This window comes from Poecile atricapillus, chromosome 15, assembly GCF_030490865.1.
Source record: "Poecile atricapillus isolate bPoeAtr1 chromosome 15, bPoeAtr1.hap1, whole genome shotgun sequence".
NCBI lineage: Eukaryota > Metazoa > Chordata > Aves > Passeriformes > Paridae > Poecile > Poecile atricapillus.
In genome coordinates, this window is record NC_081263.1 from 6,320,084 (window position 1) to 6,339,249 (window position 19,166).

The following is a 19,166-nucleotide window of genomic DNA, read 5'->3' on the forward strand; positions in this document are numbered from 1 at the left end:
TCCTGCCACCATCCACATGGGCACCTCCTCGGCTCACGGCAGAGAGCGGCCAGCTCGTGACACCTGCACAGACAGCGCCAGGTCTGCCAGGACACAGCCTCGCTTTGCACCTAATAAATCAATCCCCAGCACCAAAGGACAATTATTCACTTCTGTCACCCCTCACTTCTTCCCTGGCATAACCCACATTCTGCAGGTAGATGGCCAGGTGTGGAGCAGGTGAGCACAGCTTACACATCGAGAACCTTTTGCAGAGGGAGTGGCTGCCCAGAGAGCTGAACCCTCCAGAAAGTGGAGGAAAGCCATGGCCCTGGCACAGGAAATCAAGGAAACCTCAGTTAATGAGGGAGTCTCGTTTGAACTGGGCAGTTTTGGGGGCCTGCTGCAAGCAGGGCTGGGGTTGAGAGCCAGCACGTTCAGGCCAGGGCCTTTGTGCTCACCTGGATACTCGCAAAAAAGGTGACATTGCCTCACCCAAAGCTCCCCCAAAACATCCATCAGTGGAAGGGGGGAGGAAGGATGCCTGTCCCCCTCCAGCTGTCCCTGCAATGCAGCAGTTCCCAAGTCAGCACAACCTCTTCACTTCAGCTAAGGCTACATTACCCAGCCAGTTCCCAAACCCCACACCTGCCCCCACTGCTGCTCATTGCTGTGAGGCACCCAGACATGGGCAAGAGGGAATCAGGCTCAGACAGCACCAACCAGGTGATCTGTGGATCTCCTGACTCCTAAGGCAATGGATGAGCCTCACATGATTGCCCTCTCTGGCTGCCACCCTGTCTCTACCTAAAATTTGGACCTGTTGGCTGATTTTCATCAAGTTTGCCAAAGTGATGGGGAGCAGTGAGGATAAGAACCTCTTGCCCTCTATTTTTGCCCCTCAGAGGAGGCTGCCACGTGAGCTCCATGGGGCTGGCACACACCAAGCAGCCTGGGAAAGCCACGAGCTCCCAGAGAGCAGCTCCCCCATGTTCCCCCGCACAGCAAATGACAGTTTTGTTCCCTTTACTTATTTCCCTGTGCCAGTAAACACAACAATAAATAGCAAGCTGCAGGAGGCAGATGATTGTGTGGTGAAAGGTGGAAAACATCTAAAAATGATTTAAAGCAGGGAGGAGAATAGGAAGAGAGAGCTGTGGATTATAATCTCTGAGGAGGAGGAGCTGCACGGCTGGGGAAAGGCAGCAAAGGCAGGGAAGGTTTTCCTTCCCACCCTCCAGCTCCTTGCTCTGGGTGATGCTCAGGTCTTCTGTGCAGGTCCCTCTTTGCAGAGGTCCCCAGACCCAGCCCTGGCACGGGACCCCAGCAGCCCTGGGACAGGAGCAGGAGCAGCACTGCAGGGGTTGGACCCTTTAAAAACTCCTCGGGAACAGGGACACAGGGCATGGACACAGTAAAGCTGAAGAGAGATTATCTAGCTGCCATTTCAACACGCTGGTAAATCAAAGTCGATGGAAGCCATATGCTCTGCTGGGAAGCATCCATCTCGTTGCCAGGGAAACATCCTTCCCGTTTAAAATGGCAGGCAAAGGCTTGCAAAAACCTGCTTTTAACCCCCTTTTCTCAGGCATGATCCAAGTCCCCCAGCAGCTCCCCCAGCCCTGCAGCATCGCTGTACTGCTGCCTGGGAGAGCCGCTGCAGCTTAGCCTGGGAACAGGAGAAGGAGATGGTCCTTCTCCCCTGGGGTCCAGAGGGAATCAGAGCCAGCCTGACAGCAGTGAGATCACACATCAAATTCCCATCTTACTCCCAAGGCAGCTTCCACAGTTCATTCCTCTGGAAAAACAGGGAATCACCTGCCTGGGTCACATCCAGCAGCTGCACTCGGGGATGCTGCAGGTGCCTGGTACAGACACACACAGATGTGCCCAGCTGTGGGGCAAGACCCTGCTGCAGCAAGGGAATGACCAACAGCAGGACCACGGTTGGGTTTGTGCTGCTCAAGCCATCTCCTGCAGAGCTGCAGGTACCACCCATTCCTTACAGGCAGCGAGCACCAATCTGACCTTGGGAATCACGGCAATCTGCAGCCAGGACTGCAGGAGCCACAGGAAACCAGCACTGAGCTCAGCAGCTGGCCCTGGCTCTCCTGCCCTGCATCTGCACCTTCTCCTTGCTCCCTCTAAACCAGAGGTGCAGTCCTGGGTCTAACACGGCCAGGCTGGTTTGCTGGGGCCACTGTCAGCTGCAGGAGGGGGTGGTGGGGATGTGGAAGGAGCATTTCCAGAGCACAGTTTATAACCTGGCACCGTGGAAGTCACAGCAAACACTCTTCAGCCTATCAACGCTGATGAATGTGCTTTTGTTTTAAGCAGAAGACACAAATCAGTGTCCACTGGAACAAAACTGGACATCTCTGGGAATGATTTCACTGCTCTGTTTACCTGCCACTGAAGCACCTCATGATTTTTTTGTTTTTGATAGAATCATGGAATGGTTTGGGTCGGAGAGGACCTTAAAGATCACCTTGTCCCCACCCTCCTGCCATGTGCAGGGACACCTTTCACTAGACCTCTGCTTCATGCCCCATCCAACCTGGCCATGAACACCTCCAGACCCCTTTTTAAAAAATGTTCTCATTTATTGTAAATCCCATAAGCAGATGAAGCCAAAACCAGAGCATTTTCTATTCTGATAAGTAACTATGCCTTAAAAACATTTATAATGGAGATCAGAGACAATATTTAATAATGCAAAACCTAGGAAGGCGTGATGGGACAAAGACAAATCCTGAAGGCTCCCAGTCTGTATGGGAAATGGTTATTGCAGCTGGAGGATGGAGAGGCTAGAGTAACAGCCTGGGGAGCAGGGATGCTGGATTTTTATGCTGCAGGCATCCTGTGTCACTGAATTCCTCTGTCCCTCAGCTCCCAACTGGAAAACGTGGTGATGATTCCCCCCAGCACACAGGGGCACAGCTGAGGTTAAGCCCAGGTCTAGCTCAAGACATGTCCATGGCCCTCAGCAAGAGATAAATCCTTCTGGAGTAGCACAAAGCCTGGCACAAAACAACTGCAAAGCACACCAGCAACCAGGGCTCACGTGGACCAGAGCCAGCACAGCGTCTGAAACGACAGCACAAAGCCACCCGGGAGCCCACAGGAGCAATGTCCTCCAGCACACGACCCCAGGCCATGGCCAGCACCACAGCCAAAGGTTCATTCCACCCCTAGGTAACAGCTCAAGGTGTTATCAACAGGCTTAAATCCCCGTCCTGGGCGCTGGCTTGGCTCCGGAGCCAGCAGCAGCAGCCAGTGCGGAGCCCATGAGCAGCACGGGTCCCCATCAGGGCAGCAGCTCCTGCCAGAGCCGGGCAGGAGTCACCTTCACTGCTGCCATCGCAGCCACATCTCCCCGGCGACTGTCAGCCGGCCCCGAGACCTGCTCGGGCTGCCTGGGAATTATGTCAGCGGGCACTGTAAATATCCAGCGGCCCTTTCATGATCCCGCACATTCCCGCTACCTCCTGCTTGGCTCGGAGCCGCGTGTGAGCTCTGTGCTGTGCGCTCAGGTCACTCAGCCACACGGAGCCATGAATGGATAACAGCCAGGTAGTATTTGGAGTCACAGCATCCTCAGCCTGCTGCTGAACCAAGGAGCAGCTCCATCCTGCTTGTGTAACCCGGCCTCGCAGGACTTTCCCCATAATTAGAGGGCCTTTCCCTGCAGTCCCAGGGGGGCCATATGCTCTGTGAAAGGATGCTCAGAGCTGAGCTTCCTCTCCTGCACATATTTTCAGTCTTCCCTAGAAACAGCAAAGAGCAAGAGGAAGCAGGAAGAAGGGAGAAAAAAAAAAAAAAAAAAAAAAAAAAGTTTAATTAATCTTCATTTAATTTCTGCTGTCTTTTAGCAAATAGAAAATAAGTGAGCAAGCCCATCAGGCCTGTGCTGCTGCCCTGGGCTCTAGCAGCCCTAGTGTTTCCCAGATGGGATGCACATCCCACCAGGCCACTGCAGCCAGCAGGGAATGCCGGCACAGGGTCAGGCCTGACTCCAGCCACTCTTCCCAACACATCCCATGGGGATGTGGCTGCAAGGTACAGGGGCTTCCCCAGACACAGATGGGGAAGCATCTCATTGCCTTCAATCATTTCTCTGTGATTTTCAGTAGCCATCAGCTCCCAAGGGGGGAAGAGCAAGGCCAGAAAGGACTGAGTCCTTTTGGAGGTTCAGCCCCTTTATCTACAGCAGGCTGGGGTTTGGGCAGGTGCTCTCTGCCAAACATACACCCACAGAAGGCTGTCTGCAAAGAGGGGAAGCAAAAATGGCAGGTTTGATGGAGGTGCTCCCCAGGTGCCCAAGTTCTTGCAGATGGATGGTCCAAGTCCAGGCAAGATCAAGCCCTGAGCTATTAGTAAGTCTCCGAAGTTTGGATGAGACTCAAGGTTGGGATATGCCCCACCTACTTTAAGATGTTTACATCTCCACCTCCTGGTAAAAACAGTAGGATAGAAACAACTTTAGAGTCCTATTCATTTGTCATATTCAGATACTTCCATTACCTTTTCCTATACTTACAACCCCAAATCATTCTCCGCATACTAAGATCGTTTAAATCATTGCCAAATTAAAACCAAGTTTCATACCTACATGGTGTTATCTAAGTTTAGACAGAGGACAGAATCAGGTTAGGAAGAAATTCTTCCCTGTGAGGGAGGTGAGGCCCTGGCACAGGTCGCCCAGAGAAGCTGTGGCTGCCCCTGGATCCCTGGAAGTGCTCAAAGCCAGGTTGGACAGAGCTTGGAGCAACCTGGGACAGTGGAAGTTGACCCTGCTTATAGCAGGGGTGTGGAATAAGTTTTAAGGTCTCTTCTAATGCAATTCTATGATTCTATTTATCCCATTAATCTACTGATCCTCATACCAAGCCTCAGCAGCTCTCTCTGTGTCATTTAATATGACTTGAGGTGCTCCCACCACCCACAACTGCATCGAGGGGGAGGGTGCAGGCTCTGGGTCTGAAGGGGCAGCTCAGAGAAGGTTTCAAATTATATCTGTTTTATGTTGCAGAAAATAAAAACATCATCAGCTACAAAAGGTTAGTGCAGAAATTCTTCCTATTGCTCATTAGCTGGCACAATAAGCGAGAAGCTGCTAATTAAGAATAGCATTAAAAACATCTAGATGTTAAAAGAAGAAAATGTGGAGAAGAAGAAAAAATCAATGCAAAATTCCGGTAAGTTACAGACAGAGAGCTCAGGAAATTCTCCTTCTCTCTAAGTCTTTTCCCTTCCTTACAGGAATATCCATAACTAAGAAACAGACCATGACAGAGATGTGCATCCCCTACCACAAGAACCAAACCAGAGATCACATTAACCAAGTTCCTTTAGAGCTGATACGGATTAAATGCTCCGTTCCCTCAGGCTATGGAAACACAGCCCTCATGAAGTGCCAGCAATTGAGTTCAAGACATAATGACATGAGGACTTGTCCCTCTGGCTCAGGGTGATGCTTAATTGGGTGTGAAGTCAGCTTTTGGATGAACACTGCCATTAACACGCTGGCTTCTGTGCAGCTCCCAGAGAGGTGCTACTCCTTTCCCCCCAGTTCACTGCAGGGCAGCTTTCTGCAGGCATGGGGTGTGTCTGGAAAGGCCCATCCTGGGGAAAAGGACACCACAAAACTGCTGCACTGGCTCTGAGGAGCCCAGCCACGTTTGCCCATGGCACCTCCAGTCCCTGCTCTGCTACCAATGGAGACTTACAACTCCTCAATACCTCATCTCTTCTAAATAATGAAAACCACACTAATCAAAAACCCAACAGGATCAGCCGAGCAACCTCTGGGGGAAAAAAAGAGGGTACAAATCCCACCTCCCCCTCAGCCATGAGCCACTGAAGGGCAAGAACTGCTGCTCAAGGGCATAGAGTGTGCTCAGGTCCCCACGAGCTGTCCCAGCTGCTCCCCACCCCGAGATGGACAAACATCCCATGCAAGCTCCTACCCATGCTCCAAACAGCCATGCTCCTGCAGCCAGGAGAGATGGGATCAGCAGCACGGATCTTCCAAAGGATGGAGCCAGCTTGAGGGTTGGTTTTGTTGCTCATTCAAGCCTGGAGTCTTTATATAGTGTCAGGGCAGGATCCAAAAGCGGAAGAGAGACACCCACTCCCAGGGAGTGTAACACACACACTGAAATAAATAGCTCCCTGCCTAGGGGGATGACTCAGGAATCTCACTAGTCCTTAAAGCACAAATCACTGCTAATAAACTCCAGAAAGCTTGGAGGAAGGCCTAGCAATAGGTCAGCTGGGCAAGACTTGGCATTCCCAGCCTTGCCAGGTAAAAAGGAAGAGGAGGGATGAGTAACCAGTGAAAAATAACAATGTCTAACATTGAGGCAATGGTCACACCAGCCTAAGCCCTTCCTGCAGTCTACCTGCCTGAAGAGCATTGAGTAGTCAATGTTATTGGGAAGAGGTTTTGTTTTCACTGGCACTCCTGGAAGCACTCAGGCTTACCCACCATATGTCTTGAAGTGGCAGGAGGAAACAGAGCCTCTCTCTGTTTGTCCAGCTATAATATACAGGTATTTATATTTACCTATTTTGCTCTCCTGTTGAGTGAAAGACAGAGTGCTCTTACATCCCTTATTGCATTCTTCAGATCAGGTAACGAACCTCCCAGCCAGCATAAACTCAATTAATGGCCACTTTGAGACTCTGAGTTGAGCACAAACCCATAAACATGCAGAGAGCATCTCCCAGAGCTGTCATTTCACTGCCACATGTAACAAACACTCCAAGAGGAGAAAGTCAATAAGACCCATTCACAGCCCTCTCTACATGCTGCATCTGTAATGAACAATGAGATCCCAGAAAACTGTCCCTCTGTGGGTGATCCATGTCATGGAGAAGATGCCACCTTCATGCTCCCAGCCCAACCTTAGCCCTGCTGAGGTTCTCAGACCACAGCCAAAGCCAACCCCACCTTCCTTTGCAAACCCAAGAGCACAGACAGAAACCAAACCACCAATCCAAAAGCAAATCAGGTGACAGGAAATGCTGTTAAAAAGAAAAGTGGAGCAAAAAGAACATTTACCAGCAGTGCCCCAACAACTACTTTATGCCTTTTCTGTGTCTCGAATGCTCAGTACACCAAGTCTTCCAGCAGGGACTGGCTCTTTTTGACTTGATGGGCAGAACAGAAGCCTGTAGACTTCTGCCCTCATTAGTGGTGCTTGCACTGCTAATGCTATAATATTAACAGAATAATATTAGCTGCTGTAATATTAACAGAATAATATTTCTCCCTTTCTATTCATTTTAACTACCCTTTGACTGATGTTTTTTTCTTTTTCTTTTGCACCCCATGTTAGTTTTTTCCACCATACCAAGCCAAATCTGCAAGAAACAGACAAGTACCCAGGAACAACCTACTGCCCTCACACAGGAGACACACGAGCTGTACACAGGTCACCCCTCAGTCAGGATTTCTGATAGCTTATTTTTTTCCTGAGCATCATGATAACTTCATGGAGAGTGACAGGCTCGCTGTGGAAGCTGCGTTAGGAGTGCCTGCCCTGCTGTGCTCATCCCTTGCAGTGCGTGACAGCAGCGCTGCTGCCACCCCAGCCCTAATTTGCTCCCACACTGTCACCTCCCCAGGGCTGGCAGAGCTCTAAACGAGAGAGCAGGACTGCCAGGCAGATCAGGGTTTGTTTACAAATGAGGAATTTGTGAATGCCTGGGAAAGACCCTCCGGAAGGCAAAATCTGTCCTGAAGAGACCAAGCACCAGCCACGATGGACTGCCAGGAAGCTCAGACAGAGAGTGGTTGCCTCCTAACCCAGTCATTCCCTCTGTCTTTGCCTGTCCTCTTGTTTCTTCTCCCTGTCCCAGCCTCCCAGGGGAGGCAGTAAAAAAAGGAGGATCTCTGAATGAAGATGGTAACTGGGCACCTCACTCTGGAACACAACTGGAGCTGCTTAGGAGCTACAACCAGTATCAACAAGGCTTGACTGCTTTGGATTTTTTCCAGTCTTGGGCTGCAGATCACAAGAGTTGACCAGGGTTTGCTACAAAGATTCCTTTCTCCAAACCACTTCTCAAAGGTGGATCTCAGATCCAGGTCATCCCATTTCAATGTGGATCAGCCTCATCTCTCCACCTTACCTGCTGGGGTGTCCACTGCAGTTCTGGCTTTGAACACCCCAGTTCCCACAGGCTGTGGCAGGAGGTGGGAGATGCCTCCACTCACTCCTGTCTCAGTTTGAAATCATGCCAGGCTCTTTCTTCTCTCCTCCTTGCCTGGGTTGGTCCCACCCAGCCCTCACTAAGGTGTGCAAGGGAAGTTAGGCTCCCTCTGCCATCAACAGAGAGAAATGGGCACCTCCAGAAGGCAATCCTGCCCTCCTAAGCCTGCACTGAGGCTCCTGTGGGATTTGCACAGGGAATCCAGCAGGTGTCTGAGCATCACCAAAGTCACAACGAAAGCTCACTGCACCTTAAACATATGGATATTATAGGTCCCAAGTCCAGTGACTGCTCAGTCACAAAAGCTTTCACCCAGCAAACCCAGTGACTCTGATGTAGCTTTAAATCACCAGCAGGACTGAGAGGTGAGAAGATTCCAGAGGTCTTCTTGCTTCCTCACTTGGAAAAGCCAGCTCTTTGACATCCAATCCACTCAAAAAAAAATCACTGGATGGATGCTTACCAACACCAAAACTTTTCCACGCATCTAAAAAGCACATTAAAAGGCTGGAGTGATGCCAAGGAGAGACCAGAGCTCTGCAGGAACTCTCTGCATTCCCTCCTTGGTTGGCAGTGGTAGAGCCAAGCAGCCCTGAGGCTGTAACAAAGCAGCTCTTGCCATCCCAGCCAGTGCCTTGTGTGAGATTCTCCCCACCAAACACTACAAGTAATTATTTCAGTGCTTCACAATAAATGCCCACAAGGCCACCCAGACACCTCTGCTGGCAGTGTCACAGGAGGCTGCGCTTGCAGCTGACCCAGGACAAGCCACGAGAGCCATGTGGGGAGCCGAGGCCACCACAGCTTCAGGGAGCTGAGCAAGTTCACACAACTTGCTCATCACACAGACTGCTCTTACTGGAAAGCAAAATTTACATTGAAATATCTACTCTTGCAGTCCTGGTGGAATCATCTTTCATCACAGGTGGCTGTCAGAATAGCCCAAATCTTTTTGTCTTGCAGCCTCATTAGGAGCCATTTAAATACATGGTGGTGAAGGGCCCTGCAGCACTGTCCTTCTGCACTACCTGGCTTTGCCATCATGTGTTCACTAGTCAAGTACATCTAAATACACTCTAAATGCATTCTAAATAGATTCATGAAACAGTCCAGACCACCACAACAATCTGGTTTTGCAATGTGGTTCCCGTTGAACTATCAGGGGATAAAAATCATTGCATTATTTTAGAGAAATGTGTATCTCAGTGCTGGAGATTCCCCTCTTTGATCTACAGGGACATCACACCAACAGGCACAGGCCATTAATCCTTTGTAGGAACCACCCTCCACCTTTCTCAGCTCTACCATATCTGTTCCACAGGAGATTACATGATTACATGAGATTTTTCCCAGGAAAAGGGACTGGCACATCTCCCTGTCACCATGATTTAAAGAACAATCTGTTCCTCAGGAACTAAGAAATCAGTGAGCATTTGGGCTACCTTAAAAAGGGTTGTGCAGGGCTAAGTGTTTGCTGCTAAACTCCCAGAAGCTGAACACTAAATTTACATGCTTTTTACCCTTGTGAGCACCACTGATGCCAGGCAGGCAAAGCCTGTGCCCTGCTCATCCGGGACAGTGTCTCACCCTGTCATCCCTTCCTTCTGCTGCAATGCAAAAAAAAATATATATAAAATCAAGAAACCTGATTTTTATAACTATATCTCTTTGAGCTGTGCCCATCTTGCCTTTAGCACAGGATTTGGGGCTTACATTTTGGGTTATTCCTTTTTTAATACATTGAACCGTAGCCAGACTTATCTGGTTGAGGTGTGTTGCAGCACAAAAAGGAGGTGACCCAGGGGATCAGCTTGTTTTTCATTTCCTTAATGTCAGTGTGGGGTGAATGTGATGGCTGGAACGTGACACATTAAAGCGACTGAAATCAGGTTGCTCCCACCAAGCTCTGACTAAGCAGCTGGAGAGGAGCTGGTGAGGCATCCCACCAGGAAGGTCCCTGGTCCCTGGGGTGGACACAGCCCCACAGGTCAGGGCAGAAGCACTGGAGGTCAGAGCTCAGCAGGTCCATTGAGCTCAGCACCCATGGGAGATCTGTACTGGCCCCTTCATCCCACTCAGCCTGGAGGTGTGGAGGAGAATCCAGGAGAGGTCCCTGCACGTCACTGGTGGATGGGCTGAGTTTGGTGGCACCGTACCTGCCCAGGACAGCTCTGGCTGAGGGTGGTGAGAGCTTGCCATGAACCACCTCTCCTCAGGGTTTGGGGATGGACAATTGAGACTGTCAGACCATATTTACCCCGAATTCTGGAGTAAGAGATTATCTGGGAATGGATCTATGTGAAATAACCATGCTTTCATCACTTCTGAGGAGTGAAAAAAGTCACAAAAGAGGTCACTTCTGCAAAGAGAAACCCTGGAACTCCAGGGAAGCACCTCACCCACTCTCTCTGCTCCCCCTGTGCCAGCCATGGCCATGCCAGGATGCAGGCAGTGCAGGCAGGACACTGGAGAGAGGTGGCTTGTCTGGGTGAGAAGGGAAGAACAAATGGGATAGGGATGGTACAAGGAAATTTTAATAGAATTAGACAGGGAGGAAATGTTCCTCCTTATTATAATTTAAGTTCATGCACTTGCTTAATTAACTAAATGCATGGTGCACAGTATGCAGATGAAAAATGCACCCAAACTATTTTTAACACAGTTAAAGAGGTGCATTAGGGCTGTAAATTCTAAGTAGGAAATGCAAGAATTGTGTTGGTTCCTGAGCACACAGCTTTAAAAGTGCCTGAATCCAGGCTGTTTTCCTGCCACTGTTCCAAATGCAGCCCCTTCTTCAGCTCAGGGACCAAACCTGAGCAGCTCACCCAGGGATCAGCAAATGTGTCTCCAGACACCCCAGACCAGGGTGAGCACCTGCCTTAGGCTGGCACAGAACACAGTGATCCCTCCTGAAATAAGATGGCAGGTAGGGACAAAAAAAATCACTTTCAAATATTACAATTTCAGCCCTTCCTGAGCACAGGACAGGTTATGGAAACCAAGCCAACAGGACTAGAAGGGAAAAAAAAAATAATCCAGAGTAATAGAAAGGAAAAATTTTGGAGGCCAAATGCCCAGCTGCACAAAGAACTAAATTGAGATGGAAGTGCTGCTGCACCCCTCAGAAAGCCTGACCTGCTATTTAGACACAGCTCAACTTTTCAAGTTTCAGCTTGAACACAATGAAGCCATGTGCTGCATTGGTAAGGATCTATCAAAAAAATAATAAAATAAAATGTTGGGGGAATAGAAAAATAAAAAAAGATGTTGAGGGAAATACTGGGAGAAGGTGGGAGATAAAGGAGGCCGAGACTTCTGGGAGCCAGAGACCACTTCTAACTACACCCAAAAATGGGGCCCACCAGGCTCAGCTGTCCATGGGGTTGTGCAAAATATATATTATATATCATATATATCATATATATCATACACAGAGCTCCCAAGAGCAGGTCACCCCGTTGTGTCAGTGTAGGAAGAGCTATTAAGTACGAAAATGAATCATAACACAGAAATATAAAACCGCGCTTTTCTCACAGAGGTAACAGCGCTTTTAGAGAGGCAACAACAGAGATGAGACCAGGGATGGGGGAGTGAGAGATTCCCTGGTTCGAATTTCCCTGATTTCATATGCATGAAATGGTGCGAAAGGGAATGATCGACAGCAGGAAGAGGTGGGGAATTAAATCAGATGGATTGGATCTAGGATGCAGCACTGGAAATAAATGCAACCTGCACAGGCATCTGAAGGCAGAGCATCAATGGCCCTGTGCAGAACCAGCCTGGGCCTCTGCAGGCAGGAATTTATCAGAGGTACTTACCAAGTAAGTACTCTCATATTTATTAAAACATCTCCATGCTGGGAGAATCCCAAGTTTTTGTCTTGGATTTGGGTGCAGGGAGCTGCTTGAGCAGCCCCAGAGCTTCTCTGTGCCTGGAAAGTCAGCTGGGTCTGTGAGCATCTCTGAGATAAAACCCAGCCTTGCAGCATCACAAGCTCACTCACAATGGAAATAAATCTTCATGCAAGAAGTCCCCGTGAGCAGCAGGAGCAGGGAAATAGGGGTGCTGGCAGTAGAGAGGGCTGACAGAGCCCAGGACAGTGGCAGGGCAGGGCACCCTCATCCACAGTCTTCTGTTCCTTCAGGATGAGGGATAAAGGTGTTTTTGTGCTCCAGGCTTTGGCACAAAATGAGGTTTGGGGCACGAGGAGACAGAGGGACCCCAAAGGCACAGGTAGGGCACTGCCCTGGCCCTCGGGACACGGGAATGGCTCCAGCTCTAACATACAAACTTTGTGACCTTGAGACAGTCTTGTCATCCTCCCACACCTTTGAATAAGCTTTTTATCAGTCCTGTCTGTCTGCATTACTGATTTCCAGTTACAAAACCCATTCCAGCACTCACAGAGCTGGCACAGGCCATGCCAGGCTCACTCGGGCAGAAAGGGGGGATAACTGATGCGTGAGCTTATCCTGATAACTTTGTGTGAAGGTTCCCATATCCTTCTGCTCTTCAAACACTCTAACAGCTAACTGCCAAGGCTAAGCCTATCATGTGCACAGTACAGAAAACTGGAGTCCACAGAACTTCCCAATACACCATATGAAATAATGGTATCACCAACTCTTCACAGACATTGGTGCAATTACCACCTCAGCCCTGAATTCAGCCTCCATTTCCCAGCAGGTGCCTGAGGGGTGGGGGCAGAGGCTGGTTTTACACAGCTCCCTGTGGTGCCACAGCGGATACAAGTGGAGTCACAAGCCCAGAACAGACGCAGCTGCTTGGGATGGGAGGGATGCAGCTACGTGCAGAGAGCCAAGGGACACTGGGAATGGGGCAGTTTGGGGTGACCCTGCTCCTGCCCTGGGAGCTCTCCTGGCTGCCCAAGCAAATGCCACCACAGAGAGCCAAACAGCTCAGAAGTTAAGACAGAAGTTAGCCGAGGAAGCCAAAGATGTTTGTAGAGCCCTGGCAGTCAGAGCTAGCCCTGCTGTTTGTCATTTGGCTTTCAGCCCCTTCCATCCCTGTCACTGTCACCCCCGTGTCCCCCAGCTGCGCTCTCACCTGTGTTTATCAGCACATTGCACATAGATCCCCACCCTCAGTGCACACACAGGCAATAACCCAGCTCACAACGGGAACACCTGGCCCCTCTGGAAGACTTTGTGACTTAAACCACCCACAACTCCAGAGGATGGACGGGAGCATGAAAGGCGCTCAGGATGTCCAGTGCTGGACTTCAGAATCCTCAGCTGAGCTCCACAGATGCTCTCCCTTCTCCTCTCTCATTTCCCTGGTAAGATGAGCTCCCCCAAGGATCCCAACTCACTGCAATGCTCAGCAAATCTCCTCCTTCCACCCAGCCAGGATCTCCCCTCTCCAACTGGTCCCACCAACACCTCCAGGGAAGGCCTCAATGTACAAAATGGCTGAGGAGCAGAAAGCACATCCCAACTCCTTATCTTACAGCAGCACAACAGCAAAAGGATGGAGGGGGGAAAAAAAATCAGAAAAGGCCCCGAAAATCCTTTTGCCGTGGTGGACAGAGGCCCTGGCCATGAGGAAAACCACAAAAACAAAACAAAAAAAGCCATTGGCACCAAGGGTAGGAACACCTCAGCCTGAGCCCAGGCCTGCGGAAGAGCCCAGTGGGACTGTGGAAAGTCCCAGAGGGAAGGGAGTTGCAGTAACACCGAGATTTATCTTGACCCTCCCTTTGCAATCCTGGGAACAACGGGAAGTCATCTGCGCTCCTATGCAGCAATGCTTCAGAGATTCAGGGAATCCTTCTGCCAAACGCGGGTCAGATGGGCCATTTCTACCCAAAACCCGGTACCAGGGGGAGGTGTGCACCCAGGGATGCTCCTTTGTTTACCGCTCGGCTGTACAGGCAGGGAGCCCCAGACACTGATTACCATTTCTTTCTAGACACATCTCCCATTCAGACGCTTCCCACGGGGGGCAAGAAATACCTCCAGAACCCTGAGCAGAGCCCCAGAACCAACCCCGGCCCCAAAGCGACTGCAGCCATCCAGCAGGCAAAGATGGGGCCGGGGAGGGAAGGATGCTGGGGGGTGGGGGGGAGGAGAGACGGTGCCTGAGCTGAGCTTTTTGTTCCTCTGCTCACAGCATTGCTATGGTGATTTCAAGCAAGACGGAGGAACAGTCGCTACCCATCACTCCCGCTGCTCCAGCCCCCTGCACCGACCGCATGAGCAGCCCCTTCCCCCGCAAGCAGCAGCGGGCAGGGGGAGACAGGGGCTTGGTGCATCGCACCTCTCCTGGGAGCCACCCCCCAGCTCTGCAGGGGCAGCTTCTTCCCCCCCGCCCCTTTCCCCGGATGGCCATCACCGCCCCGTCCCCGGGCACCGCCTGGGCTGGGGCGAGGGATGCGGGATGCGGGATGAGGGATGCGGGATGCGGGATGCTGCGCGGCCCGGCCGGGCGGCCCGACCGGTCTGGGAGAGGATGGGGGGAACGGCTCAGCCTCCGCCCCCCGCAGCATCCCCCGGGGCTCCCCAAGCCGCCCTGGCACCCGGCATCCCTTCCCCGCAGCCGCTCTGCAGCTGGAGCATCCTTCCTCTCCGGCGCATCTGGGGGGCTGAGGGGGTGGAGGGGGGCACCCCGAACCGGGGGGGGTCTCTGCCATCAGGTTCGCCCCCCACCCTTTTACTCACACGTATGCGTGGTAAATGAATGCCCATCCCCGCGGTCTCTCCAGCACATTGTAGAGGAAATTCTGCAGCTTGCGGTAAAAAGCATTCCTTTTGGGGGGCTTCCCGCTGCCCGAGACCCCGGAGCGGGGCTTGCTGAGGATGCTGCCCCGCTTGGAGCTCTCGGAACCGGCGATGAGGAGCGCTCCGTCCCGGCTGGAGTCCGGGGCTCCCGGGTCCAGCCCCACGAAGCCCACCTTGAGCTTCTTCTCCGCGGCGGGCCCGGGGTAGACGCCTCCGTTGCGGGATTTCTGCACCATGGTGGCGGCGGGGGCGGCGGGGCCGGGGGCGGCGGGGGCTCCGGCGGGGGCTCCGCCCGCGCTCCCCGCCGCTGCTCCGCGCCCGGCGCAGCCCAAGCCGCAGGAGCCGCTGCAATCGGCTCCGCCAGCGCCGCCCCGCCGCCGCCCGCCCCCTTAACCCTTGGCATCCCCCGCCGGCAGCAGCCTCTCGCACTCCCCCCACTCCCAAAAATCCGGGTTTGACATTCCTCACCCCACCAAAATTGAAAAGAAAGCGGCTCCGACTGCGCCCCGCAAGAAGAGCAGGGTCTGGCATTGCTGCCCCGAACGTAGGTCCCTGCTAAAGCAGGGTCCGACATCCCTGATCAAGATCCTCTGATCAAGACACATCTTCCCCCTGCCCCCAACACAGTGTCTGCTCCCCAAACCAGGCTCTGGCTCCCCCCTCAAAACCAGCACGGAGCCCCGGGAAGGGCTGGCAGCACCCTCCGATGCGATGCCCATCGCTGTCACCCCTCTGGCAGCGGGTGCAGACACTCACAGGAGGGACCCGATCCATACCCCATCTCCATGAGCCCCCTCAGACACAGACCTGCTCAACCTCTCCACAAATCCCAGTGTGCAAACTCATTCCGTTTCTCCACGCTTCCCAAAAGCCCAATCTATCATCTTGGATGCCCAAATTCAGCTTTCATGCTGAAACTGAATCATGACATGGTCACCAAGCTGCTCAGAAGCCAAGCTCCCAGTACAGAAAGCCCATCTCCACATGTGCTGATCCAAATCAGCTCTTTAACACCCCACTATTCCCCTCTTACACCATGGCTGGATTCTGCCCAAGGAATATTTCCTTCTGACACACCTTCACTGGACTCAGGAGAAGACAGGCAGACTGCAGAAGATAGGACTGAGGTGCCTGCCCCACATAATTATTCTCCATGGAAAGGGTTCTTTGCAGTGCCATGAGAAGATCTGAAATCAAATAAAATCAACCCCAAGATCATCAACTCCTTCCCAGTGACATTTCTATCTCTTGCAATCCAAAAAATCACAGGTGATCTGTGAACTGTGCACTTCAGCATGTTCTTTGCAAATAAAACTAGGCTTTAGGACAAAACTTTTGTACGTAAATTAAATTGCAAGCTCAGGTAAGCTGCTCCTTTCATCACAAATACCTCAACACAATGTTAGTAGGGAAGCAGAAAAATGGTGGCCCCCAGGTTTTATGGCTGCAGGAGCCACCCAGGGCTGGGTTTTATTGGAAAACCAGCTTTTCCTGAAATTCATATTTAAATGAGAAAATCAACATAACCTTTCAGAGTGCACTTCTCAAATCCTGGCTTTTTGGTCCTCTCCTAATTTCTCAGGAGGATCCCAGTGAGAACTAATGGATAAGAGTAGCGCTGAGATTAAAGCTGCTGCCTCTCACTCCCCAAATCCTGTCATGCACATTGAGAGAAGAGCAAGCGTGGAGCAGCCCTACATTTTTTATGAACAGAATGTTTCCTGTGACCCATATTCTCTCCAACACATGGCTGAAAGAGAAGCCATCTCTGCAAGGCAGGCAGAAAACTAAAGCTGGGTTAAATACTGGAAAAACAGATCCGCAAGTATGTCAGCGAATAAATTGCTCAATTCAATGAGGGGCCATTCTATTCATTATTTGTGAACACTTGTAAGATCATTAGTGTTCTTTAATAGGGTGGCCAATTACGAATGTGCCTGGCACTAATGTACAAAGTGCATTATTATAGATCCAGTGACGCAGTCCCAAAGCAGGAAATATCCCCCTCCACAAAAAGGCCAACAACAAACAAAGGAAGCAATTTTCAATTAACAAATTCAAGATTACAAATAGTCTGTGAGCCCTAAAGAAGAATCTAAATTCAACGCACTCCTCTTTGCCTAATTAGTTGGTCACTCGCAGTGTCACACTGCAGCACAGCTTTGGGTATCCTGCATCTCTGAGACCATCAGAAATCAGGAGTGGGAAAGGGAAGGGGTGGGATCTCCCCTCTCCAAGTCATGGGTGGGCTGAGGAAAGGCACGGTGTGGTGGCAGGGACTGTCAGGGATTGTTGTTTCACTGAGAGGGAGGCAAAACCTCAAAGACAAGCAAGGCCAAGAGCAAGTGGCATCAAGGATTGCCTCCTTTTGTGAACAGAGCGGTCTTTGGGAGGTGGAAAAGGACTGATATTGTGGATGAAGGCATGTTCCAACCTCACCCCTTCTTTCTATTTACCTTGGACTCTTAGGGCATCTCTAACTCCTTTCTTACAATATTCCATGGGTTGGCAGTGCCAGTTGCAGTTGAGTTCTCATGGCACGTGGCTCTCCCCTTTCCATCCTCACATGGCACTCACAGGAGCTGTCCCTTGATCCCGTCCCCAGTGCCTGGCCCTGAGTGGAGCAGCACTCTTGGGAAGCAGCTGGGACACAAACACTGAGCTGTGATGTCCTGCATGGATCCCGCAGCAGGTGATTGTGGAGATGAAGTCACTTGTGTGCAACTTCTGCTGGGTGGCAGAAGACAAGACACAGCCATTAACACTGGGAATTAATGAGGTATATAAAAGCAGCAGTGGGAAGGTGCTTTTATCTGATCCAAGGACATTATGTCTCCACAAATAAACAGAATTACTGAGTCAGTCCTTTGCTTTCAACACTGGTGATGGCTTTAAAACACAAACACCATGGCAGATAGCTTAGACCCTGAAGGTAGGATGAAATCCATCAATCCATGTTAAGATACAGGAAGTCCATGCCCGTCCCCTGGCGATTTTTGAGATGTAGTAAGAAATGACTGGTGTGAAATATGTAGAATATGACTCCAGGGATAAATTTCTGCTTGAAACACTGAACGAGAGCCCTTTCTCCATCCCCACCCAGCTGGTGGTTTGTGTGAACTGTGCTACCCGTAGCTTGGGTTTTGTCACCCACAGCTCTCTCCCAGAGCTATTTTCAAACCCTAAAGCAGATGGCTTTACCTCCCCTTGTACAGGATGCTGCAACATCCCAGCAACACTAACCTGCCAAGGGAAAAGACATTAACAGCTCGGTCTCTCTGCACCCAGTGTCCACCCATCTCACTCTGCTTCAGCTCCCCCTCACCTCCCACCACCCCCATCCTCTTCTCTGAGCAGAAAACAGCCCTCAAGAGCCCCTGCCTATTGATTATTCATGTCTCTTCCCTGCTTGACTCTTCCCAACACATGCCAGATCAGTTATGGCTTTGAAACCAGTGGCCCTGACCCAAGAGAGGTTGGTTCATACAAGGAACTCGACCTGGAAGGAGATGCTTCCCCAGCATAAGGTGGAGCCCTGAGGGAGAAAAAGCTGTAGGAGGGATAATCCATGTACACAAATGGAGAAATCTACATATTTCCAAAGGAGAAAGGTGAGTGTGACATTTCTGGCTAGAATAGAAGGCGATGCTCAGTGAAAGCTTCCACATTTGGGGTGAAGAGATGTGGGCACATCTGCAGAGAGTTTGCAGGGTGGTGAGGACACTGGTGCAGAAGGACCACCTCGAGAGCAAGAGGGTCCAAACTGGGCAGAGAGCAAAGCTGCTTTTGGCAATCAGTCACAACCACAGTTTCAGCACTGATTTTTTTCAGCTTTTTTTTTAAATCACCTGAAATGAAGATGAGCCAGATGGTTTTCCAGTTCTGATCCAATCTGACAGTCACCAGTTTCAATGCTAATTAAGTTCCTATCAATTTTCATCAAGACTAGAAGCCATGATAGACAGAGGCTCCCCAATGATTCCTTCTTCCCCCTTCAAAGGGGATTTTATTCTCTTCTTTACCAGGCACAGGAAAAGGTGTCCATGAGGATGCCACGCCTCCCAGCCACTAAAAATCTTCAATCAGAATTTGCAAGCAACATGCTGATAAGAAGAAGCCAGGCACCCTTCATCCTGCTGCTGACAGAGCTGCTTATTTTATATTACATATTTATTGGATGCAAAATTTCTGTGCCACCATCCATCTTCCTGCCCTGTTCTTAGACAG

General features: G+C 50.8%; 1 protein-coding gene across 6 annotated transcripts in view; it reads right to left on the reverse strand.

Annotated features, from left to right (window-relative positions):
• KCNQ2 (potassium voltage-gated channel subfamily Q member 2) overlaps positions 1 to 15,175 on the reverse strand; it is a 64,738-nt gene extending 49,563 nt beyond the window's left edge. For all 6 annotated transcript variants that reach the window (XM_058850589.1, XM_058850590.1, XM_058850588.1 and 3 more), the window contains exon 1: positions 14,880 to 15,175. In XM_058850589.1, the coding sequence (XP_058706572.1) occupies positions 14,880 to 15,175 (296 nt within the window). The remainder of the gene's footprint in view (positions 1 to 14,879) is intronic.
• Between the last annotated feature and the right edge of the window lie 3,991 nt (positions 15,176 to 19,166).